Source organism: Cryptomeria japonica, chromosome 3 (assembly GCF_030272615.1).
Source record: "Cryptomeria japonica chromosome 3, Sugi_1.0, whole genome shotgun sequence".
Classification (NCBI taxonomy): Eukaryota; Viridiplantae; Streptophyta; class Pinopsida; order Cupressales; family Cupressaceae; genus Cryptomeria; species Cryptomeria japonica.
The window spans coordinates 33,263,666-33,291,290 of NC_081407.1; the positions used below are offsets into that span (position 1 = coordinate 33,263,666).

At 34.7% G+C, this 27,625-nt stretch overlaps 1 protein-coding gene across 1 annotated transcript; it reads left to right on the forward strand.

Moving 5' to 3' along the window:
* Positions 1-238: 238 nt before the first annotated feature.
* Positions 239-27,283, forward strand: LOC131066013 (uncharacterized). The gene is made up of 15 exons (XM_058000695.2): positions 239-382; positions 727-810; positions 882-1,058; positions 1,191-1,364; positions 2,179-2,232; positions 2,315-2,470; positions 2,583-2,804; positions 24,558-24,650; positions 25,058-25,069; positions 25,199-25,273; positions 25,454-25,621; positions 25,758-25,934; positions 26,043-26,096; positions 26,182-26,337; positions 26,780-27,283. Exons 1-15 carry the CDS (start codon positions 239-241, stop codon positions 27,191-27,193), a joined length of 2,160 nt encoding a protein of 719 aa, XP_057856678.1. The 3' UTR covers positions 27,194-27,283.
* The last annotated feature ends 342 nt before the right edge of the window (positions 27,284-27,625 follow it).

Here is a 27,625-nt window from a genome sequence, read left to right on the forward strand (position 1 = left end):
TGACATCTCAAATTAACAACTAAGAAATTGGAGAGGGATTGAAAGAAGAGTCCACATTGAACACCACACATTAGTTAATGTTTACTGTGTGCTATTTAAAATCAGCCACCTATTAGTTAATATTTAGTCTGTGTTGTTTAAGCTCGGCTACCTATTAATTAGAAAGTTCTAGCTAATATTTAATTAGCAACAGTTAGAATTAAAGCTGATCCATAGTCATACAATTTTCCACTTAGCCATGGATTTTCAGAAATCTTTTCTCATATTTAACTTCTTATTTGCAATGCAATTTATGGTTTTGACATTAGCTCTTGATTTGCACAGAATGTCTATTGAAGACTATGTCAATTACACCAATCCTCCTGCTGTGCACAAGTATCAGGTGAGACAACCTTCTTACTTTTGTTCTTCTGTTAATCAATTACTGGTAGAAGAATTATTTTAATTGTTTTTGATAGGTAAGATCTTTGTGTTATTTAAAAATTAATTAGATTGACACAAACAACTTTTAAATTTAATTGTATAAAATTTGTTTAGTATCAATATTTTGAATTACATTCAGTAATTTATTTTATCATCTGTAAATTAAAAAATTTTAAAATGTGATCCAAACTTTAATATTAAATAAATCTTATATAGTTAAATCTAGAATAGTTGAATTGCTCATAAAAACTTCATCCCACAGTACTGTAATGAAAAATTTGATCTGAATATTGTCTGTTGCAGCATGAGAATGGAGACACAATACTCTGTGTCAGATATGAGGATCAGATTTCCTTCAATTCTGACAAAACATATGGGCATAATAAGGTGTGATTGATTTTGCTTCCTTTTTTAAATATATGATTTCTATACAAATAACATGATATTCAATATTGCAGAAAGATTTGAGAAAAAGCTGGACGAATGAGAATTTGAGTTCTTCCTTGAGAAAGGAATGCCCAGAGGGAACAGTACATGTGAGGGAGATAAAGCATGAACATGTTAAGAGAGCTGGATCTGTGGCTAGCTTTATTGCCATTCAAAATGCTGGTGCTGGCCATTCATATGAAACAAAGGTGCCATCATATTTTAGGGTTTCTTGTATGAAGCAATACGTTGTATTCATAAGTCTTATTAGTACACTATATATTGTTTAAAAGCACGACAATGAAATTTGTTAAGTTCCCATCGATATTTTTGTTATGCAGACTGTGATTGCAAACTATATCTATGAATCTGCTGAAATTCGGAAAGCTAGAGGGATAATGAATGTGTGGCAACCATATTTGGCTCCGGGTGATCTGCTGACTCGTTGTTTAATAAGGATTGGGGTGGAAACAAGTGATGGACAACCAATTCAGATGATAGAGTCTGGTTGGCAAGTGAGTGCTAAATGTTTCACCTTCATTGATTGTGAACTTCATAGTTAAAGCCATTTTGGTAAGTGGTAAAGTAACTTTATTATAAGATAATTTCATTGATAATCATTATAACTTACAAAAATATAATCAGTTAAGAATAAAGTTTGGTAATTTTAGATTAATTATTGTATTTTTTTTGGTGGATCAATATTATTTTGGGTATAGGTGACCGATTTAGAAGTTCACCAACTTCTTTGGGTTTTGGGGAAATCTACATGCTATACTAGAGCCTCAACCCAAGTCCAATTTCTTTGATTTATGTCAGAAGAGGAGCATTCCACCAATTGCCACATCTCTGAGAATAGATCCTGTGGACCAAGTCCTACTTTGGATGTAGATGAAGATACTCATTTCGAAGTGTATTAGTGGGTATGGGTTAAACAATTTAAGCTGCTCTGTTTTCTGGTTTTCTTATGCAGAAATATAATTTAATTTTTGCGCTGTTTATATGCAGCTCCGTTTTACAGTCTGATTTTTCTGTGTATGCAAAAGAAAGTCTGCTGTGTGTTTATAGTTTCATTTTTGTTTATATATTTTTATTATTAGTCGGGACTGTTTTCAATTCTTCAGTTATCAGATACAAAACATCTATCTTTGATCAGAATGAGCATATTGTTTAAGCCAATTCTTATCTAAAATTTTGCTACCCATATGATAAATCAACTTATTTAACCAAAACATGTGTACGATTTGAATTGCAATCAATTGTAAATTAAAATTATGCTTTTCTTGTTACAGTTGATTGTCTCATGTTCATACGATTTCATCACCGCAGGTTAGTAGATCACTATACGGAGATTCAACACCAAGGTTCTTTGTACGTTGGACGGTAAGTCTGTATTTATCATAGAAATATCATATTCATGTCCTGTTGATTGTCTAAGTTATTCATAAAGTGTCATCTTGTACAGGCAGATGGTTACAACAGTACAGGTTGTTTTGACCTAATTTGCTCAGGATTTGTCATGGCAAAAGATGCTCCATTTTATGCTGGTCAGCCATTAACAAATGTATCTGTATATGGAGATCCCAATAAACAAGTTGAATTAGATATAGCTATACAATATGTAAGTAAAAAGTGGAAATAATTATGTCTGAATATTTATATAATTAATATTTAAATTATTATTTTTTATTTTTATCTTTCTTTTAACTTGTTTCAATTTTTCTTATTGGCAGAAAGCAAGAAACCATCCAGCATGGGTGATATATGTTGGTTCCAAAGAAGTGGGTTACTTGCCTGCAAATTTAGTAGCAGACATTCTTCCAAAAATCAATACAGTGAAATGGGGCGGAGAAGTTTGGGTTGTCGGGGGAGGTCCACCCTCGAAAACAGATATGGGTAATGGAAGATTTCCTGGCAAGCGCTACCCATATGATGCATATGTTAAAAATATGGAGGTATATCTGGGTGATGGTAAGAGATTCGATGGAGGAAAGTTCGACTATATGATGAACAGTCCAATGTGTTACTTTTACTACCCAAGGGATAGTTATTTGTTTTATGGAGGTCCAGGTGGAGATGATGACGAATGTAGGACAGCTTCATAATTGCTCTAGGATGGTGAATAAGGTCAAAACTATGGGGATGAGTAATAATGGAATTTATATGTGTTTAAGGATATTTAAATAAAAGAAAGTATATTGGTAAAAGCACATGGAAATGTATGCCTCTACTGTATGCCTCTACTTTAATGTGCATGCAAATTATAAGATAGATTCATGTCAAAGCAAAGTTGTTGTTTTTTTTGGATATTCAAAAGAATAATGATGTAGTAGAGTCTTATTAAGCAGTCAAATTTAGCAGTCAACCACACAATTTGTTGCCTTCAGAAAGGAAATTCAATAGGACAACAATATTCACAATCACAATATAATTAAATGTTTTGTTCTTGTGTCAATTTGATCACAAGTACAATACAATTAAAAATATCAACATAGTCTTCTTCAATTGCAATCTTCTTTTCCAAATGTGACCAAAGGAAATCTTTTTTCAAAATAAAATCATTTGGTATATTGTGATTAATACATAATTTTATATAGATTTTGTTATCAGATATAAGTAGTTTGTTTTTTTATTAGATAAATTGGGAAGGGCCCGAACTCATTACAAAAAATGTTATCAAGGAAAAAAGGAAAAATCTCATGAGCAATGAGTTTAAGAAAAGAAAACTTGACTAACAAAGCTTTTGATTCAAGCTAAGAATCAATGAGAAACAAGGGTCTTGGCCTTAGATTGAGAACTTCTCTTTAACAATAGAAGAAAGAGAGAGATAAGAGGTAATAGGACCTTTCCTCTATTTATGAACTACAATCTAAGAAATTCTATCATCTAGAATCTTGAAGGAGGGGAAATAATAGGAGTTCCTTTGAAGAGATAAACATTAGATGAAAGGAGAGAAAAAGGAAGATAGGAGAAAAGGTTGTACAAATGTCCTCCAAAAAAGATGGGACTAGATTAGAAGTTCACAGAGAAATACGAAGAGGGGACATAGATGAAGGGACCACAATAAGGTCCTAGGGCAAGACGAGGCAACCCTAGAAGCTAAGAACTCATTAGATCCCTAAGTGGAGTCATCATCTAAAGAGACAAGATCCTAAATAGTCAAGTGATCTCTAGTAGCATCCTTCCACTAGGTAGCAAGACCATTCTAGTGACCCCAAGGATAATCCAAAGCCAAGTGGCTAATAGAAAATCATCAACAACATTGAATAAGGATGCCTTCATAATTCAAAGGTTGAATTCAACGATAATTCCCAACCATGAAAACCACATCTCTATGAAGAGGCATGGAGAGTTCGACATCTAGCAGAAGGTGAGCATATATAGAATTCTGCATGTAGGAAGTGGCCTCATCAACCTTTAGGAACTGGCCAATAGAATTACCAATGGCTCCATAACAAGATGCCTCCCACAAATTATAAAGGAGAAAATTAGGAAGTTGTATCCACATTGGACATAGAAAAAGTGGTTTGAAAAGGGCTGAAATTTTTAGCCAAGAGAATGCTCCCCCCAAGCTCACAACTAACCTAAAATCAAGATTCCTATCCTTTAAAAAAGAAAAATAAGTAATGAGGAATCCTTTAGCACGGGGTAAAGCTCAATTTTACAAACGTCGAGGGGCTAGTGAGAACCCAAAACCCCTTTATGAAGATCTAAAAGAGAAGGGAAAAGAACAAAAAAATATAAACCAAAGCCTTGCAAAGATAGAACTCTTCATCCTCCACCACATCCTAACTATAAAGCGCCATAAGGGAGATCTAGCACAAGGAAGTGGACTAGATTTCCTCTAGAGAGGAGATAGGATAGTAGACCTAACAACCTGGGAAAAAATTTGAGGAACCCTACCCGAAATCATAGGACAAAAAAACCCCAAAAGGACTAGCACTCCTAGAGACACACACAAAGCACACCAAAACCTAATATGAACCACCATTGGAAATGACAAGGGTCGCGATAAAGCCAAGGATGAGAGAGACTCTGACGAATGCCTCCATGCCACAAGAAACAAATGCAACACACAAACCATCAAGGGAAACTTGAGATGATAATGATTTCAATAGACAAAGGTTGCAATCTAGTAGATAGAGGGTGGGAACTACAGAGCACAATGGTGCCAAAAGGAAACACCAAGGTAGATGAGTGTAGGGTAGGCAAGAGCATTATTTCAAAATTCCAAACTATAAAAAATAGTATGTGTTTGATCAAATTAGAAATCTATTTAAATTATTTCTAAATTGGACATCAAGGCACACATAATCATGACTATCCATATCATAGTCATGTTCTAGTGATCTAAATGGAAAGGATATGATTATTTCATGGTTTGTTTTATACAGGTGGGTGATTACAACCAAATGGGTTGTTTTGTCCTAGGGTGCTTCATATTTTCCACAACAAAAGATGCTCTGAGTTATGTTGGTCATCCATTAACAAAAGTATCTATACGTGGAGACTCATCACAACAAGTTAAACTAGATATAGATATATAATATATTAAAATATAAAAAATAATCACGTCTCTATATACGACGAAGGGCTACTCTACCCATCGCACACAAGAAACAATACTAGAGATTAATCATACAAATTCAAGAAAGAAAATAGCCAACTTCTATTACTTTCATGAAAATGAGTTACAATACTTTGATATTACATGCCACAACCACATGGGATTTCTTATTTTTCATGTCTCCTTTCCAAAAATAACATTTACTCTTTATAGTAAGTTTGGTTATCCAAGAGTAGTAAATCAGGAGTGGTGGATAACCTAAAAAGTCATATCCATTTTGTTGTCAAGTTTAGATCATAAATATTGTTTAGCCATCAAAGGCTATTCAAATTAAATTATTTTCCTAATTCTAGTACGATAAATTGGAAAAGCATATTTTATAATGTTAAGTGGTAATTGAAAACATGTGACAACATTGACAAGTGGCAAGTTGTAAAGGGGAGACTTAGAGGGTGAAGGACAAGTGGAAGAGGAGTTAAATTCTTGGAATGCACAACATATTTCCTCTTTTGTGTAGTTTTTGGTACCAAAATATGTGCTTGAATATGCTTTGATATTTAGGTTATTTTGGTTCCCATTATTTATTCATTCACTTATTATCTCACTAATTTTGATGTTCTTCAAATGCTATCAAGCATGTGGAGAAGGAGACACGTGAATGGTATATATGATAGTTTCCATTCGACTACTTGGACGAGACTCAGAGGTTCATTATGGTTGTAATCTGAAATAGAGATTAGCATTGTGTTGAAGGTTCATATTTCATAGTTTTCTCTACAAATTTTGTAAGGGTTTTTTTAGTAGTTTGTTGGGTTTGTGGTGAGATTCTATTTCCATATTTTTGTTGTTTTTTATAACAATAGTGTCTATTTAATGCTATTATTTCATGTTTTAAATAGTTATTTTATCATCTCAAACAATTGTAATAAGTTGGATGAAGTTTGTTGAATTAAAGATTTAGTTCTGATAACATGTTGAATTTTAAAACTCAAGCCTGCAACACAAGCCTGCAAGATCAAACAACAAACTAGAACACCTTCCACAAACAAGAGTGGCAAGAAAAATAAGTCATATTCCTCAAAAGAAAAGATTACAGGATAAAATTACAATACATAATTGTGTGCTTTTTATAGAGAGCACAAATATTCTATAAACTAACTTTAGGAGAACTAAAGTGAAAGTATGAGGAGCTAAAAAATATCAACTCTAGCTAAACTAAAAGCACAACTAAGTGAACTTAAGCAAAAGAGCATAACTAGTTGTTAAAATGCTCTAACACCCCCCCCCCCCCCCCCCTTAAAAATCTCTAAATGCATGAAATGCAAGAACGGGAGTTATGTCCCGACAACTAAAGGCCTAATTAGGTACCTATTGTTAGTCCCAACCAGTTCTAAGAGGGGAGGGGTGAATCAACACTTGATCAATTTTTCACAATTAAAAGTTAAAGGTGAATCAACACTTGATCAATTTTTCATAATTAAAACTTTTAACTCTAATATTCATTTATTTAATATTAATCAATATACTTAATCACTGAAGTAGAATATGCATACATGAAAAGTTGACAGTGATACCAATATTTATCTCGTGGAAACCCAAATGGGAGAAAACCACGATGTGAGTAGGAACTCACAAAATTTGTACTCTTTTGGAGTACACCCGGTGAGGAGCCATCCCTGTTAGGAGATTACAAAGACACTACTAGGTGCCACCTGGTTAAGGGATTTTGTTTAAGGTCGATCAGTGCCTTTACCCTGTTAAAGGTAGCCTGATTAAAGGACTTAAGAACATCAATTAAGATGTCACCCGGTTAAGGGATTTTACAAAAGGGACCTATTAAAGTCCATCCGATTAAGGGATTTAAGTTGCAATGGTTAGAAAGAAACAAATGGATGATCTACTGAATTAGCTACTGATATCTTGATCAGATCACAATGAGAATCAAACTCTATCGACAACGGTTGTGTCTGCTCTGCACAACACCGGTTTTCTTCTTACACCTTTGGCTCTACACTCAGCCGGTCCTCTGTCCCTCTGCTGTGCACTTTGTTGGTGCTCTGACCCTCGGCTGTGCACTCTGCCAATCCTATGACCTTCGGCTTTGAACTCTGTCGGTCCTTTGTCTCTCGACTCTACACTCAGTCAGTCTACCTCAAACACCCTATGCTCTGCTAAATCCTTTTAGCACTTCCTCTCACTCTTCTCTTCACTTTGGATTGCCTTCTACAAGATCTATTTTTTGCAAATTTTACGATCTAGAATTTTTGAATGAACTCAAGAATACTTTATACATTTTCTGTCATCACCTTCAAGTGTTCCCTCAATCAAAGCAATCACAGATTTCAGAAGATTTCAAATTCAAAATCTCCCACTCTTTCTCTGTGTGCCCTACAACAATTCTGTCGAGTGTTCAATGAATTCTGCCATTGCATCTCCCAAAAATAATAACTTCTAGGTCAAGTTCAGTCATTTAAGTGTGAACCAAAAAATCCACAGGTAATCATGGCTTGACTGCATGATAACTGAAGTTGACTTGACCAACTTATGATTTGGCATAGACACAAGCTGCCAAACTCACCTTTTGACACCACAACTGAATAACCGATCACCACTAAGATTTATGGTTATAACCTATCTTCCTTCTTTCATACCGGTGTACTGATATACCACTGCACTTCTATATTATTGGTTTATCCTTTGATTGTCAGTTTCTTGCACTAGCATCAAGTCTCTTTCCCTTTTTGCTAATGAGGTTCCGGTTTCCATACAACCTCAAGCCTTATTTCTTGAGTCATCTTTTGTGACTTCATCAACATCAAAATGACCGATCTTCTTGAATGACAGACCAATTGGCTTAGTCTATCTTCCTTTAAACTGATTGAACTTTTGGTCATTTGTTTCCAATATTGTTTCCATGTGTTTGCAAGTCATCACCTTTGCTTACTGAAATACATCACTCTACTGATACTTCACCAGTCAGTGTTAGACATCAATGACAAATCTTAGCTCATATACTGGTTCTCTGGATTGGCTGGTTTTTTCAATGCCAATAATCTCCCCTTTTGGCATTGATGGCAACACTTCCGAATTTGTCTTATCAGTTGCATGTTCTTCCTTCATTTCTGTACCGGTCATTACTTCTACCCTAATTAATGAATATCTCCCCCTAACACTGGTAATACTCTGATACAACAACTTTAGCTCAATCACTACTTACCAATGCTCAAACATTATAATCATATCTCCCCCTGTAAAAACAATGCCAAGGATTCATTTCAGTACACTTACAAGACTACTCCCCCTAACCAGAGTAGTCCACACTTATCAATCTAGTCTTAGAAAAAAAAATGAAATCATACCAGATTGATATAGAGCCCTTTTTTGCTTACTTTACTGCAGGTAGAGGCATAGCCCCCAACTTACCTCTGAGATATTCAAAGGTGTCCTTTTGTAGTGGCTTGGTGAAGATATCAACCACCTGTTCTTTTGTTGGTATATACTCCAACATCATTTCCTTTTCTTGAACGTGTTCCCTTAGATAGTGATATTTGATAGATATATGCTTCATTTTGGAATGCATCACCAGATTATTGGATATGTCAATGGCACTGGTGTTGTCACAATGAATCACTATCGATTCAATCACCTTTTCTTGGATACCTTCCAACAGTTGCTTGACCTAAACTATCTATGTGCAGTTGATTGCAGCAGCTACATACTCAGCCTCAGCTGTGGATTGAGATATGTAGTTTCGTTTCTTGCTTGTCCAAGATACAATCCTATCTCCAAGAAAGAATGCACCTCCACTTGTTCTTTTATGTCATCAACGCTCCCTGCCCAATTTGAATCAGTGAAGACATTTAAGATGAAGTCTCCCTTATGTGGATACCAGAGACCATACTCATTAGTCCCCTTGAGGTATCTAAATATTCTCTTGGCTACCACCATGTGAGTCTCTTTCGGATTTGCAAAAAATTTGGCAACCAAGCCAACAACTTGTGCTATGTCTGGTCTACTATGTATTGCATACTGCAACTTACCGATCATGGACCGATAAAGTGTCTCATTCACTTCTTCAGCCTCATCACATTTAAAGAGCTTGCAACCTATAACCATTGGAGTTCCAACATGTTTGCAATATTCCATTCCAAAAGTTTTCAGAATTTCTCTTATGTACTTAGTCTGATTAATGAAGATTCCATTCTTTAGCTTAGAGACTTGCAGGCCAATAAAAAGATTTATCTTGCCAATCATGGACATCTCAAATTCTTGCTTCATTTGTTCTGCAAAGCTTCTGCTCATCTCATCATCTCCTCCAAAGATGATGTCATCTACAAAGATCTCAGCAATTCGATGTTTTCCTTTAGCTCCACTCTTAAGATATAGGTTACTGTTATCACTGTTTCTTTTGAACCCTATGCTTAGCAAATATGAGTGCAACCTCTCATACCAAGTTCTTGGTGCTTGTTTCAGCCCATATAGAGCCTTCTGCAACCTGCATACCATATTTCTTCCATCTTCAGATGCAAACCCTTATGGTTTCTCTATGTATACTTCTTCCTCCAACACATCATTTAAGAATGTCGATTTGACATCCATTTGATAAACTTTGAAATTTTTGTAAGCAGCATAGGCCAACAAAATTATGACCCCTTCCAACCTGGCCACCGGTGGGAAGGTTTCTCCATAGTCCAAACCTTCTTCCTGAGCATAGCTCTTGTAGACTAATCTTGCTTTGTTTCTTATCACTTTACCGATTTCATCCATTTTGTTTTTGAACACCCATTTAGTGCCTATCACATTTTTGTTTTCCAGTCTAGACACTAGGGTCCATGTTTCATTTTTCTCAATTTTCTCCAGTTCTTCTTCCATGGATTTGACCCAGTCATCATATTTTAGAGCCTCCTTTGCTGTTTTTGGCTCAATTATGGAGAGCATACATCTATTCTCTCTTTCTCTTCTTCTGGTTAGAACTCCTGCATCTTTGTCACCGATGATATTTTCTGCAGAGTGATTTTTATGACACACTTAGCTAATAACGGTTCACTTCTTGGAGCTTCTTCTACCGGTTGTGCAGGTTATACTTCACAAGCCTCTTCATTTGCCACTTCAACAAGATCTTCTTCAGCAAGTTCCACCGGTACATTGTACTCGAACCCTTTATAGTCCTCTGGTTCACTTTTGCTATCCTGTTTATTTTTCTCAGAGTACTCATCTACTCTGACATTTGCACTTTCCACAATATTGCTAGTTTTTTTGTTCAAACACCGGTATGCCTTACTCTTTGTGGAGTAACCTAAGAAGGTTCCTTCATCACTCTTGGGATCAAATTTTCCAGTGTACTCATCCTTCTTGATATAGCACCTGCTTCCAAATACTTTGAAATAACAAACATTAGGTGAGTATCCACACCATAATTCATAGGAAGTTTTATGTGTCCCTTTCTTTACCTGTATCCGGTTCAAGGTGTATACAACAGTGCTTGTTGCTTCTCTCTAGAAAATATGTGGAATGTCCTTATGTATCATTAGAGTCCTTGCACAATCAATAAGAGTTATGTTTCTTCTTTCAGCAACCCCATTTTGTTGGGGTGTTCTGGGTGCAGACATTTGTCTCATAATCCCTTGCTCGCATTTTTTCATGAACTCTTGAGAGGTGAACTCTCCTCCTCTATCTGATCTCAGACACTTCAGATTCTTACCGGTTCCTCTCTCTACTCAAGCCTTAAAAACTTTAAACATGTGAAAGGCTTCAAATTTTTCCTTCAAGAATATAGCCCACATCATTCTTGAGAAATCATCTACAAACAACATAAAATACTAGTCTCCATAGAAAATCTTGGTTCTCATAGGACGGCACAAGTCTGTATGAACTAAGTCCAACACATTTTCAAATGAAAAGGATTTACTGTTGAAACTAGACCCAGTCAACTTTCCTAGTTGACATTCTTTGCACATAACATTTTCAGGTTTCACTATATTAGGCATACCTCTAACAGACTTTGTCTTAGTGACTTTTACTATGCTATCAAAGTTAACATGACACAGCCTTTTGTGCCACAACCAACTATCTTCTACCTTAACCATTAGACAACTACCTATGGTGGTGTCTAGGTGAAATAGATTGCCTCTTAACTGTTTACTGGTAGCAATCAAACTTTCTAATTTGTCATTTATTTTGCATATTCCTTCATTGAATTCTAACCAGTAACCCTTATTGTTAAGTTGTGCAACACTTAACAAACTATATTTTAGCCCTTCTACCCAATAGACATCATCACAATTTATTTTATCATTCAGGGCTATAGATCCCTTACCTTTTACTACACAAGGAGCATCATTTCCGAATCTCACAGTTCCTCCATTGCAATCCTCCATGCTGAGGAATTTTTTTCTGTCACCGGTCACGTGGTGAGTGCAACCACTATCAATCACCCATTCTCCATGCTAGTTTGTACTAGAAATCAGTGCCATATCTTCTTCCTGGTGCAGGAGCACCTAGGAGGATAAATGAAGACATGAAGATAGAGGACCAGGTTATGACATTAAAATCCATTAATTGGAATGTTTTAAAGCCTATTATGGCCATTTGTAATGACAAATGTGATGTAATGTGTAAATGTCCTAAAGGACCTAGTAAAGGCCTTAGGACCAAAATGAAATGTAATTGGGAAATGGGGTCTAAATAGGTTGGTTAGGAGTCTAATATGCTTAAATGATCTGATTATGTCAAAATAAGTTGAATGGGATAAGTTTTAGTGGATTAAAAGCATTAGAAATAAAGTTGAAAATTCAAATTTTGAATTTCAACAACTAGTTTCAGTTTTGGTGGGAAATAGGTTTTAGAGTTGTTTTGACATTTTAATCACTTGGGTTAGTTGGATATTGGTTGGAGTTGGTTGGGTAAGGTATTATAAAGTCCCTAAAGTCATTTTTGTGTGGTTGGATGATGCTGGTACGGATTTGTACGGACTGATACAAAAACAGCAATAAAAACTTCTAATTTTCTGTCAATTCCTTGAGTTTTTCATGCTTCCTTTGCATTGGTAGACTAAGGGATTGGATTTTCTATGCTTTGAGGGGTCCTTTGATTTATCATTGCATGATATACACGTTTGGAAGTCTGAAATATATCATTTTTTTGTTTTATTGCTGACTGTCCCAGAAAAGACAATGATTTTTCATTGATTTTGTGAGTTTCCAAGCATGTATGGATCCATCCTATGAATGTAAATGTCTGATTCTCATAGGGTGGATGCCTAATAACATGTACAATATTATTTTAACTTCTTTTTACAGGAACTAATGAAGGTTGCAGGTGTACACCTTGACAGTTGACTAGGAAATGCATGGGATTTATGCCACAGTTGTAGCAGCAGAAGATCTACCTTAAGGAGGTAGTATTTTTATGTGAAAAATCATTAGGGGATGGTAAATTCATGGTGAATATTGAAGGAGAAGTTCTGGAAGTGAGTTTTGGGGTTTGAACAAGAAGGCCCTAGTTTTTAAGCCATTTTAAGGAGGGTTTTGGTGTTTGGGTATTTAGGAGTGCAACCAAGACTTAAAACCTTGAAAATACTTGGATTGGGAGCAAAAATAAAGACTTTACAAAAGGGTTTAATCTGGTTGCGAGTTTGGAGGGTACTTCCTTCACAAAGTGGACCTAATTAGCCCTCTTGGGGATTGAGGACAGCGGTTTTTTGAAGGCTTTGTTCCAAAACAACCATAGGCAATATTTTGGGAGTTGATAGAGGTTTATATTTTGCATCTAAATCAGTCATAACATTGGTCCATGTTTTGGGAAATGTGTGTGAAAAGAGCCAAAAACAGTCCAGCAGGCTACTAGGAAACTAGGCCTAGTGAAGGGCTAAAATTGGGTTTTTGTATCAGCTGATGATTTGAGGGCTTGGTAACCTTGGAGACATGTTAGTTGAGGTCATTTAAAGTTTTTTGAGGTAGGGGAAACACCTGGATAAGGTGGAGTTAGATTTGGAGCTTTTTAAGGCATTGTGAGCACTTGAGACACCATAGAAGCATAGGGGTTTGGGTCCAGATTATACTTAAATCTGAAAGTTTGCAATTAGATCCTCCATCCTCTACATCACTTCCTTTGTGCTATCCTCCTTGAATACCAAAAATGCAATTCCATCTCCATCAGATCCTTCTTATTCTTCATTAGTGACTCCTTCTGCAAGATAACACTCCTTCTTTCTCTTGTCCTTGTAGCTTCTGAAATTATCCTTCTTGTCTCTATCATTGTCAGGACATCTTGAAGCAATATGACCTATCTTATTACAGGAGAGGCACTTTAAGAGTAATTTACCTTTATACTTTCCTTTTCCTCTTGGCAATCTTCCTGCCAATAAAGCTTCAATTTCATCTTGCTCCTATTCCTCAGATAACAGATTTTCACTTTCATGGGAATGACTGGTTCTTGTAGTAGAACTACTTCTGGTTTCATTCCTTCTCCTTGTTGGTGCATGCATCATGGAGGCTTTGAAAGTAGCATCAATCTTTGGTACAATGTTGTCATAATTGCTCAGTTCAAAAGAAGTCAACTTACCAGTCAGTGAGTAAAGAGATACATTAACTGTTCCCAAGGATCAAGTTCCTAGATAGAAGAGACCCTTATGGCATATTGTGGTAGCAAGTTTCTCAGGATTTTGATAACCACATCATCTTCCTGAAGCTTTCCTCCAACACTTTTAATGGAGTTTACTACATCCTTTATTATCTTGCTATATTACTCTATGTTTTCTCCTTTCTGCATCCTCATCTCATCATATTTTCCTCTCAGGCTATCAACTTTATCCTTTTGAACATGAGGATCTCCCCAATAGATTGTCTTCATCTTATTTCATATATGAAAAGTTGTTTTCAAATCTTGGACCTCAGAAAATTCATTATCAGAAAGAGTGCTAACAATCAGATCCATAGCAGCAGTATTATCTTGCCTTTCCTTGATCCGATCTGGAGTGAGAGTCCTTGAAGGTTCATTGCACTCTGTGATTACATGATTCCAGTAATATTCTCCTAGGGATCTTAGATAAAGTTTCATTCTTCCACACCATAAGGTGTAATTCTCTTTAGAGAACTTAGGACCCTCCTTTTGCATCATCTTGGATCTTTCCTTAAGCCGATTAAGCTTCTTCTGATTCTAAGGACCTGAAGCTCTGATACCAATTGTTAGTCCCAACCGATGCTAAGAGGGGAGGGGTGAATCGGAACTTGATCAATTTTGCACAATTAAAACTTTTAACTCTAATCTGCATTTATTTAATATTCATCAATATACTTAATCACTGTAGTAGAATATGCATGCATGAAAAGTTGACAGTGACACCAAGATTTATCTCGTGGAAACCCAAATGGGAGAAAACCATGGTGTGAGTAGGAACTCACAAAATTTGTACTCTTTTGGAGTATGCCCAGTGAGGAGCCATCCCTATTAGGATATTACAAAGACACTGTTAGGTGCCACTCGGTTAAGAGATTTTGTTTAAGGTCGGTCAATGCCTTTACCCTGTTAAAGATATCTTGATTAAAGGACTTAAGAACATCAATTAAGATGTCACCTGGTTAAGGGATTTTACAAATGGGACCTATTAAAGTCCACTTGGTTAAGGGATTTAAGTTGCAATGGTTAGAAAGCAACATGTGGATGATCTACTGAATTAGCTACTAATAGCTTGATCAGATCACAATGAGAATCACACTCTGTCCACATCGATTGTGTCTGCTCTGCACAACAACGGTTTTCTTCTTACACCTTCATCTCTGCACTCAGCTGGTCCTCTATCCCTCAGCTCTGCACTCTGCTAGTCCTCTGACCCTCATCTTTGCACTGTGTCGGTCATCTGACCCTCGGCTCTGCACTTTTTCGGTCTTTTGTCTCTCGGCTTTGCACTCAGCCAGTCTACCTCAAACACCCTCTACTTTGTTAAATCCTTTTAGCACTTCCTATCACTCTGCTCTTCACTTTGGATCACCTTCTACAAGATCTGGTTTTTGAAAATTTAGTGGTCTATAATTTCTTAATGAACTTACAAATACTTTATACATTTTCTATCGTCACCTTCAGGTGTTCCCTCAATCAAAGCAATCACAGATTTTGAAAGATTTCAAATTCAAACTCCCACTCTTTCTCTGCATGCCCTGCAACAATTCTGCCAAGTGTTGGATGAATTTTGCCACCACATCTCTAAAAAATAGTAACTTCTGGGTCGAGTTCAGTCATTTAAGTGCGAACCAAAAATTCCGCAGGTAATCATGGCTTCATTGCATGATAACTTAAGTTAACCTTACCAACTTGTGATTTGGCATAGACATAAGCTCACCAACTCACCTTTTTCCACTGCAACTGAATAACTGATCACCGCTCTAAGATTTATGGTGATCACCTATCTTTCTTTTGTGATACCGGTGTACCAGTATACCACTGCACTTCTATATTACCGGTTCATCCTTTGATTGTCGGTTTGTTGTGCTAGCATCAAGTCTCTTTCCCTCTTTGCTACTCAGATTCCAGTTTGCATAAAACCTCAAGTCTTCTTGCCTGAGTCATCTTTTGTGACTTCATCAACATCAGAATGACTGATCTTCTTGAATGACAAACCGGTTGGCTTGGTCTATCTTCCCTTGAGTTGATTGAACTTTTGGTCATTTATTTCCAATGTTGTTTCCATGTGTTTGCAAGTCATCACCTTTTCTTACTCTCTACCAATACCACTTCACCGGTTAGTGTTAGACATCAATCATAAATCTTAGCTCATACACTAGTTCTCTGGATTGACCGGTTTTGTCAATGCCAACACCTATATTGGATGGAAAATTAGGGTTTCACAAGTTAAGCCTTGTAAAATAGGAAATAACCTAACTTTTCAAACAAAACATTAAAGGAGGGAAGAACTCAATTTATCCAATGTAAAAGCTGGATTGAATGCAGATCAAGTTCTTTTTCCTTTGTTTAGTTGAAATTGATTTGAATGTATTTGAATGCTAGATCTAGGGTGAATGATAGAGAGCTAACATAAAATTGTGGAAACAACAAGTTAGAGACACATAATGCAAACACATACCTAAGTCTTAGAAGAAGAAATAGAGAAGCACCTATGAAGGCAAATTCAGCCCCAAAGTGCAAGACCGTTTGGCACTGGGCAACTTGGTCTTGGACAAGAATCTTGAATCAAAATTAGAATGTCACTCAGAATTTGTTCCAAGAAATTCATAAAAAAATTCTTGGGGCCGTGTGGCACAAGGAAACCTGGTCCTCTAATTTTTGCCTTTGCAAAAGTCAAAATTGATCATCGTTGTCTCCTTTGTTAGAATCTCTTTGTGGCTAAAGAAGTGAAATAGTGTTGTTGATAGGGGTTTGTTAGGCCAAACCCTAGGTTTGGAATTAACCCTTGAATTGAATTGAAATTGAACCTGTTCAAATACTAAAGTAAATGTTGAATGATATACCTCAGATCTATTGCAATTGATCATGCATGATGATGCAATGTTCTTTATATGTGATCACAAGTGTTGATGTAATAACATGACTTGACATCAAATGAACATGAATGACCTAATTAAGTAAACATGCTTGCATGAAAATTCTAATGTATATTTTCTACTCCATGATTTTTAAAGGATATGGTGGGATGAAATGTTGCCTTGAATGCTTGAGAATGCTTTTGATGATAAATTTTTTGCTAGGAATTCTTAGATGAAAATGAATAGGAAGAATTTTCTTATATAGGGTTCCCAAGGTAATTCACTAATTAGGATGACCTCCAATGGTCAAATTGAGACATCAAGAACTAAAATCACCCAAGAGGAGAATCTCATTGACCCATTCTAGTTCCTATTTAAGGAGGACCATTACACCCTAGGTGCCATGGTCCACCAAAATTAGGGCAAACAAGTGGGGTATCAAAGTACACAGTTCGAGATACAAGTTTAATTCATGGGGCAGATCAATGACATCAAATTTGAGGTAAAAAAGTCAAAAATGGACCAGGGAGAGAGCTAAAATAGGACACATAAAATTAGAGGCACAAAAGGTGGTGTAAATTGTGCAGGGTTAAAATTTATGATGCTACAATTTTCAAATACAAAAAAGAGGTTTCTCTAAGTGGAGAAAAGGGGAAAACGATGTGGGAAAAAACCACCCTCCAAAAGAAAGATATTCAATGCTGCATGAAAAGAACATGAACTACTAAAGAAGGAAGGTAGGACTAAGAAGCCTCCAAATCAATTTCCCAAAAAAATAGGAACATGAAGAACATCCTTTAAAGCACAAAAAAGATATAGACAATTGTCAAACAATAACTGCTATAGTATTGAATAAAGAAACTCCTCTAAAACCAAGATGATAATCAGGATCAAGAAGACAACAATCTACATGAGTGTGCCCAACAACACTAGTCAAATAATCAAATAGAAAAAAAGGCAAAACATTTGGCAATTGAAGGTGCAAATGGCAAATGAATTTTCACCAATGACCCTAATGACATGACTCAACCATGCAATACTAGTAAACTGCTAGTTGAAAGTATAGGTACCAATAATGAAGAACACTTACTTCAATTGGGGGTAATTCATCTCCATAAAATAGGAATCCAAGAGTGTCTTTATGATAAAAGCTCCATCTCATCAAAATATAGCCATTGCATTTGACTATTATATAGGAACTAATACCATATGTGTAGATCACTCCAAAGCAATTCCATGGAAGCATTTAGCACTAAGAGTGACAAGGGAGAGGCATGACAAGTTCACTGAAACTAGGTGTCACCTTGAAGAGTGTGAAGGAGAACAAACATTTGAATGTGCACAAAAAAGTACTTGGAACTGAAAAAGGGTATGAAACAAATGCCCACATTCATGGAACAATAATCTCTAAGATTCGATGTTATCATTGAGGAACACTCACTAGACAAGGGTGTGATAAAAAACAAAAGGCACTACACAACCCCCCATGACACTTTATAATATAGTGCATGTACAAAATAAGACACAACAAAATGTGTTAAATACCCAATAACCATACACAAAAGTGGCACTTTATCTTAGTACATCTACAAACAAAGTGCATGAAAAGGATGCTCAAAATGCTTCAATAGGGAAAAGTGCAAGAAATGCATATAGAACAACTCAAGAGAAGCCATCCAATGCAAATAGAAAATTTTTCAGGAGCCAAAATGACCAAGTAATTAGCCATAAAGTTAAAATAAAAAAGACTAAATAAAAACTGCTTAGGGTAAAATATGGATAAAACAACAACAGATCTCGATAAAGTACTCCAAGAGTTTTCCAATGATATGGAAGTAAAAAAATGGAGTACATTTATGGGTACACGTAGGATTATGGTGGGCCAAATAGGCCCTTAAATGGCAATAAAAATTTAGAAAAATAGAGTTAGGCAACTTGATGTAAAAATTCGAATAAGTTATCAACATTATTTTAAAAATATGTAAGAATAGAATCTACAAAAAATTGAATGCAGTTTCTAAGCTACTAGTTGTTTTCTGAAAATAAAAAATCTATTTGACAAAAATTTGAAATTTCAATGCAGTAGTACTAAAATTTCAAGAAAAAGATAAGAAGTAGGTGTCTGTCTGACCACCTTAACCATAATCAAATCATAATAATTTTTTATAAGATTTTAGATATAAGTAGAAGACTCATGTCTAAATGTGACACATATTATTTTATAATTTTTTAAAGTAAATAATTAATTATGATTTTTTTACTGCCACTTTTTTAAAATATAAAAACTCGTATGTCTAGCCACCTTAACTTGGTCAAAAATTTATGAAATTTAATTTATTTTTTTAATCTTATAATATGCAAAACATAGAATGTGACACATCTTTTGGATTCAAAAAATGTGATACCGTTTGAAAGTAATAATTTTTTTCAGTTAACCTATCAATCAGGAATTTAGTCAGAATTCATTTAGAAAATGAATAATAATTATTTATTAAAGGTAAAATAAGGTAAAATTTATATTGTTGGAAAGATGAGAATGTCCTTATAAACTCCTTTTCATTTCATCAATTTTGACTAAAACAATATTGCCAGCCACCAAGGTGAAGTCTGGAAAAGCAAGGAAAACTCAAAAACATGTTTTTTGTGTTGAATTTCTAGGCTTGGCATGTCCTAGCCAAATCCCAAAGAAATCCCAATCGAAAAATGGAGGGAAAAAATTATGTCAGAAAAAACAGATATCCATTATTAACGAATATCCATTTCTTGACGTCATTGTTGAGATGTCATGTTTTCCAAATCATATACCCATTCAAAACGGATATCTATTTTGGAAACCAAACACACGGATATCTATTTTGAAAAATATTAAAAAAACATATTTTATTAAAATGGGCACAACTTTTATGTTTCATATCAAAATCTTGAATTTTTACAGGTATTGGAAAGTGATTAAGAGCTCTACAATATGGAATAGGTAGTGTTTCTATATTATAATTAATTTAAATTTATCCTTCATTTTTAAAACATCAAAAGCTCACAACTTTTTCATATGAATTCCCTCTTTCATGAATTTTTTGTAACAATCATTTGAAAATACTGAAACACTAAATAAGTATTTAATAATAGAAAATTTAGGAATTTTAATATCTCTCTTTGTTCCTTTCTCTACCTTTGTCTCCTAAGATCTAAACCTATCACTCCACCTATTTGTTGCTCCCTCCCTCTCTTTTGTTCATATTTATACATCTCTCTCTAGATCTATCTCTCTAACTCTCATTGAATCCCTCATTCCTTCTCTCTCTCAAGCTCTACACTTATATTTATACCTCTTCATCACTTCCTCATGTAACTTATTCTCTCTCCCCTAAGATCTATACTAGTCTCTCTACATCTCTTTCCCATCTCTAGCAACATAAATCAAAGGGGAGGAGGAGAAGGCTAGAGCAAAGTATCAACAAAAGGAGAGGGGGATAGAGGTGAGAAGGAGAGGGTAATTGGGGGAAGATAGAATGTGTGTGTGTGTGTGTGTGTGTGTGTGTGTGTGTGTGTGTGTGTGAGAGAGAGAGAGAGAGAGAGAGAGAGAGAGAGAGAGAGAGAGAGAGAGAGGTAATTAGGTGGTAGGAGAAGAAAGGGGGAGAGAGAGGGGGGGGAATGTTTGGGGTGAAGAGAGAGGGGGGGGGAATGTTTGGGGTGAAGAGAGAATGAGACAAAGAGTTGGGTATAATTAGGGGGTAGGAGGAGAGGGGAAGAGGGGAAAGTATCAACAAAGAGATAAGATGGATGGGGAGAGATTTGAAGAGAGAGATAGAGAGAGTAATTAGGGGGTGGGGGAGGGAAGTATCTATAAATGCCTAGGCGGAGAGAGGTGAGAGAGAGAGAGAGGGTAATTGAGAGGAAGAAATAATGAGAGAGAGTTGGGTGTAATTAGTGGATAAGAAGAGAGGGAGAGGGGTAAGTATCAACAAAAGAAGAGAGGGTGATATGTGGAGAGTGGTGAAGAGAGAGATAGAGAGGATAATTAGGGGAGGGGGAGGGGGTGAGGGAAATATCAATAAAGAGATAGAGAGAGAAGGTAATTAGGGGTATCTCTCCCCATCTCTTCCCTCTCTTCCTTTGTTGATACTTCCCCCTCCCCCCCCCTCCCTCTCTATCTGCCTTTGTTGATACTTCCCTCTCCCCCCTCTCCCCCCCCCCCCCCCCCTAATTACCTTCTCTTTGGACCTCTCTCTTTGAACCTCTCTCCCTTTGTTGATACTTTCCCCTCTTCCCCCTCCTCCTACCCACTAACTACCTCCAAATATCTCTCTAATTATCTTCCCCAATTGTTGTCTCTCTCTCACACCTATCCCTCCCTCTAAATTTACCCCAAATCTCTCTCATTCTCTCCCCCCCCCCCCCCCCCATCTCTCTCTCTCCCCCCGTCTCCCACCTCTCCCCCTTAAAAAAATTATTTTTGTAAAAGAGTGTTTCACTAGTAAATTTATTGAAGCTCTAATTGAAATATTACATTACAATACATATAGACTTGAAATAAGTGTGAAGAGAATATGAAGATTAGACAAATATTAGTGTATTATATATATAGATTTTTTTTTTAATGGAGTTGGAGCGAATTAGATATCTTTCTTTTGAAAATAAAGTAATTGTGTCATCTAGCCTTGTGTTGTTCTAGGGTGTCAAATTTTTAGCTCAAGATTAATTTTTTGTGTCTCTCATTTATGTAAAATCTAGAGAAGGTACTATTATTAATAAAATCCGAGTCTCCATAATCTATTTTTTTTCTTATGGTTCAATATTTTTGGAGATAAGAATATATCTCTAAGGATACATTTTATTGTTTGTCATTATGTTTTGATTAGTTAATTACTAGTCATTATAGAATGTTTCTAAATATTTTTTTAAAAATATATTATATAGCTTATCAATATTATTGACTAATTATATTTTATTAAAGTATGCTTGGTCATGTGGATTTTCTAGTTGAATTGGAAGTGCATTTGGATGAAATTATAACTAGACTAATGAGATTCTAAAATGCATGTTTATTATTTATCTAAATCAATTCATATATTCCAATGGGCCTATTAAATTTCAAAGTCTATCACCAATAGATTAAGGCACTAGTCTCTTAGTGGTTATGAACTCTACAACATCTTATGATAACCTAGGCTTACTAGTAATCTCCAAAGGATTATGTATTTCTATATTTTTTAGGTTTGTGTGTGTATAACTCTTATTTTAATCTTTAGTTGCATATATAATATGTTATAATCTACTTTATAAAGAGGCTTTTAGGTTTGTAATATTATAAAACTAATAAAAGTACATATAATGTCAAATATTTTATATATTCTTATGCATAGGGTTAGCTAAGTTGAATGGTTTTATATTATTTTATATATTTTTAAATATTCTTTTATTTAAGACGGTAGGACTGCCCTCTTTCATTCCATATACTTGACAAATATGTAGGAAAATTACCCACTCTTGATAGTTTTTTCTTTTTTATATTGAATCAAGCAAATGCATAAGATACAAAGAAAGATAAAACTATTTCAAAAAATAAATAATAATAGCTCTAAGTGAGCAACAAAATTACAAACACAACTAAACAATATTGTAACTTACATATACAAATAGTATCATAGTGTATCGGCCTAGAAAAAATAAACAACTAAACAAAAAAAAGCCTATAAAAACTCCTTATAATTGACCCACAAATATTTGCAATTTGGTCATAAGCCTTACTTTATTAACTTAAACCAACCTAAGTCCCCAAGTTTGAGTTCTCAAGTGCATTCTCTAGGATTATAGATTTTAATGTCAATCACCAACACATTGATCAAAAGAGATTATTCACTCAAAGAGGGATACTATAATTTTTAATTTACTTTTATGATTTCCAAAAATCTTCCCTCTCTTTAGTTTATTTTTAATGTATATTCTCTATATTTTTTTTATTGGACTAAATTTGAGAAGAAAGGGTCATAATAAATACCTTGAAAAAATAATTGGTGTAGACACCTAAAATTGTCCATAAAATACTATATCTATAATTTAATTAATGAGATCAAGTGAAGAGAAAAAATTAAATAAATAATAATTATTTATTTAATTAAAGGTTGGGATAGGAATGAGGTAAAAGATGGAATCAATTAAATAAATAACAAATATTTATTTAATTAATTGTTTATGATAGCCTAAAATTAGGTGTGGCTAGCTATGGAGAATTGAGGCTATCCATTTGGAATACCCAACCATACCTATTTTTATTCTATCCTAAGCCATTAATTAAATAAATATTTATTATTTATTTAATTTATTGCATCTTTTATCTCATTCCTATCCCAACCTTTAATTTTTTTCCTTCACTTGATCCCATTCAATAAATATTTATTATATATTTAATTAATTTCACAATTCACCTTTAGTCATCTATCCTTGTCCATTCAATCGTGGCCTTCAACTTGTTCACATGGATCATATTCTACATTTGTAGTCATGTGACAAGTGTCTCACCTTATATCTTCACATCTAACTAAGCCTTATATAGATTCATTGAACTTGCACATTTCTCAAAAGTCAAACTAACTTTTGATCTTATCTATCCATTTCAAACTAAACCTCTTAATCCTATACATTCACAAAAGGATGTTGCCCTAATGCACCTTCTAATCCTATCTCCTGGATCCATTATGAGACATTTGTCACATGACCACTTTGATCCTAACCCTAACCTTCATTCCTTCTTAGTCATACATTTTTTCTTAATATGAGCCCTTTAATTAGACTAGCTTTATAATCATGCAAATCATACTTAGTCATGTAAATATTCTAGAATGTTTTAAAGTAGAGTTGTGTACGTTGTAGTGTTCAAAAGTAAAGTGCTCCTAGATTGCATCTTGTCTTATACACACATGTTTTGTAAATAGAAATTGGATATAAATGAATGTACATTAAATGCAGTTAAACATCAAAACATATACAAAATGTTAATCAAATCAACTCATACTTAATATAAAATAGATTCAAAAACCAAAAAAAATTGAATTCATTTTTTTTATTTTCTAGATCATGATCAGTTTCATCTAATGCAAGATTACTCTCACCTTGAGAGAATGCCCTAAGATTAGAAAGTGCTAATATCAAAGTGATATATGAATATAAGAATATATGCAGATATAAATATAACAGAAGACTAGTTATAACAAACACATCAAAATGACTCCATATGTAAATTAAAATAGGTTTAGTATCTATGGATAAATATAAATATAAATATAAATAAATTTTATTAAGGTATTGCATGGAATGGGTCCAAAACAAAATGGAAATCGCCATTGGAAATTCCACCATCACAAGGATCTATGCTATTTATTTAATCAAGGCGTTCTATCATTGTTCATGTGATAAAGTACAGCAATCTTATATTAAATATTTTAAATAGAGGTAAAGTAATTTAATGAACTAGCGTATATTATTAAATATTGTATGCCGTGGAACTTCTCGAGGCATTTTAAGGTCTTCTATATATATAATGGATGTCCCATGTAACAATCACTTGTGCTCATTTTTTGCACGAAGAAATTGTGTTTTGATTGCTTCCTATAGCCATGGCTTCTGCAAAAGTTTTCTGGACATATTGGTTTCTGCATTTTATGCAGTTTATGGTTTTGACACTAGCAGTTGACATGAATAACATGACCGTTGAAGATTATGTCAGTTACATCAATCCTCCGTCTGTGCACAAGTACCAGGTCATATACCCTTTTCATTAGTTCTGTATTTAGATTCATATTTGGTTGTTTCTTAGCAGCTTAATAGATGAAAGCTAATAGATGAAAGTTAGTAACAATACTGTTTTTGGATTACCAGTTTTTGTGCATCAATATTTTGAATCATATTCTGTGATCTATCATCAGAATGATAGAGTCAAAAGAAGGAAAAAAAATCAAGATGGTTTGTTTTTTAAATTCTTTTTGATTCTAGATCATCCTATGATGGATCATGGAGTGTCATCTGAAACATTAATGAACAAAAATTCCAACACAATCTAATCCATAAACACCCTTATTAACTATACTAGTAAAAATCTCTTATAATTAATTTCATGCCTTCTTCATTAGTTCTGTATTTGCATTCATATTTGGTTGTTTCTTAACAGCTTACTAGCAAGGTTAGCTCATAATGCAATGTTCATTAGCTGAAATGCAAGCTAATAGATCCATTTTCCCAGTCATTTAATGGTAAATGTAGATACAGACTAAAAACATGTCAATCATATGTATTTTATTTTCTCTTCCAGCATGAAAATGGAGACAGCATACTCTGTGTAATGCATGAAGATCAGATATCCCTCCTTCCAGCTGGCAAAAATAAGGTGAGATTGTGTATTCTTTGGTTCTTTAGGTTGTATATTATTTGTTAAAAACTAATTATATTTGAATTCAAGAGGATCAGTAACTCAGTGATAGAACATTTCAATAATAAATGGGAGATCCGATACCTTCATTTGGTATGAGAACCAAGATTTTGAAGAACATGGTGTTTGTGATTGCAGACCAATTGGAGAAAGATGGGGATGAATGAAAATCTCAAACACTTCAAGGGTTGCCCAGAAGGAACAATCCATGTGAGGGAAATAAAGCATAAGCATGTTGAAAGAAGTGGATCTGTGGCTCGGTTCATAGGAATAAAGAATGCTTGGGAATATATGTGGGAAACAGAGGTGCCATTGTCTGGGACACTTTTTTCCCTTTTTCATAAATAAGCAATAGATCATCTTTAGTATTTTATATGTATTGCAACTTTTCTGAGGAATGGCTATAAATGTGTTAGTTTTCTTAAATACTTTTGTACTGCAGTATGCCATGGCAAGCCTCCTCTTTGGTGAAGGTGGGATTGAGAAAGCTACAGGTGTTATGAATGTGTGGCAACCACCTTTGAGTCCCTCTGGCACTGATGTTCTAAGTCGTGGTCTCATAAGGATTGGTGTAGAAAATGCTGAAAAAATAGTCCAGACAATAGAGGCTGGTTGGATAGTAAGTGATGACTTTTCCTTTCAAACTTCAGTTTGGCCCAATACAAAATTATCTTTATCTTTAGAGACTCTGAATTTTGCAGTAAGACTATCATGGTTTCTTGTTTAGGTTTCCCAAATTTTGTATGGAGATCAGAAATCAAGATTCTTTATACGCTGGACGGTAAGATGTGTTCTTGGCACTAATCAATATTTAAGATAGGAAATTCATATGCCATGGATGCTGATGTGGAATTCTTGTTGTATAGGCTGATGGCTTCCAGAAGACAGGTTGTTATGACCAAAAATGTCCAGGGTTTGTTTTGGCGAAAAATGCTCCATTATATCCTGGTGAAGCATTTAAAGAAGTATCTATATATGGAAACAAAGAAAAGCAGGTTGAACTAGGCATAGCTATACAATATGTAAGTAAAACGTTTATAAGTAGAGCTAAATCCAATTACTCTTTGAAGAGCATTTATAGACTAGTCAATATTTTTTTAGGTTGAAATTTTAAATGCTGGTTTACAGTTTAGGGTTTAGGGTTTAAAAGAGTATGTTCTAAGTTTTGATTTGTTTAGGTGATAGATATAAAATTATTGATTATTTTAGTAGGACCCTGTCAGTATGATATTAGATGAACTATCTAAACAAATCAAAATAAAGAATATACTATTTAAACTAAAATATTTCTTATCTCTTCTTTCTCTTAAGAAAAGAAAATCGAAAATTTTTGAAGCATTCTTTCCATATTTGAGAGCAGGATATTGAGAGGTGGTTTATACAGTTTGTAAGCTCCAAAAATCTTGGATATTATGAAGGTTATGAAACTGAAATGTGGTCTGTGATTAATGTATTTTTTTGCAGGAAGCAAGAAATCCTCCTGCATGGGTGGTATATGTTGGGTCCAAAGAAGTGGGTTACTTGCCTGCAAATTTAGTACCAGACATTCTGCCAAAGATCAATACAGTGAAATGGGGAGGTGAAGTTATGGTTGTGGCAAATTTCCCACAGTCCAAATTAGATATGGGTAGTGGAAGATTTCCTGAGGGGGGCTATCCAAATGCAGCATATGTCAGAGATATGGATGTATTTAAGGCTGGTGGTAAGAGAATGTATGGAGGAAGCTTTCAGTATATGCAGAGTCGTCCATATTGTTATAGAGTGGGGGATAAGGATGGCCCCTCCACATGGGGCACTCACATCTTTTATGGGGGTCCAGGAGGTGATGAAACTCTCTGCAGAACAGTCCAACCTCCACCATTCCCAGGAAGAGTTTGATATGTTCTCAGCACCAAATGCAGAATGTTTCCCTTTTTCATAAATAGAAAATGGTATTATGTTTACACTTATATCGTTTGTTTGAAAAGAAGTGCCTTTACTTTGATTAAATTTGGATCGGTTGTTCCTCTTTGTGTTCCTTCGGTCCTCTAATTTTAATCTTGGTCATTTTTATACAAATGTGAGAAAATCTGAAATGGTTTAGAGTAAAATGTCTTAGTTGATGATTTCGCTCTATTATAATTTTCTTCTATATAGTTAGATTTCAAGAACATTCTCTCCCCAAGAAATTTACACAAGTTCTTATCCCACATTAATAGAAATAAAGTCTATAAAAACATTGTGCAAGTGTTTTTTTCAATATTAATGATTAGAAATTTATATAATGGGTTAATAAAACAATTAATTCTAAAGTTCAGGAATGTTTTTATA

Excerpts from the sequence above, each read along its gene's own strand:
- LOC131066013 (XM_058000695.2), top strand. The coding sequence starts at position 239 with ATGGATTTTCAGAAATCTTTTCTCATATTTAACTTCTTATTTGCAATG. Across the intron at positions 25,622-25,757 it reads AATATATGTGGGAAACAGAG|TATGCCATGGCAAGCCTCCT; the intron begins GTGCCATTGTCT and ends TTTGTACTGCAG. Across the intron at positions 26,338-26,779 it reads TAGGCATAGCTATACAATAT|GAAGCAAGAAATCCTCCTGC; the intron begins GTAAGTAAAACG and ends ATTTTTTTGCAG.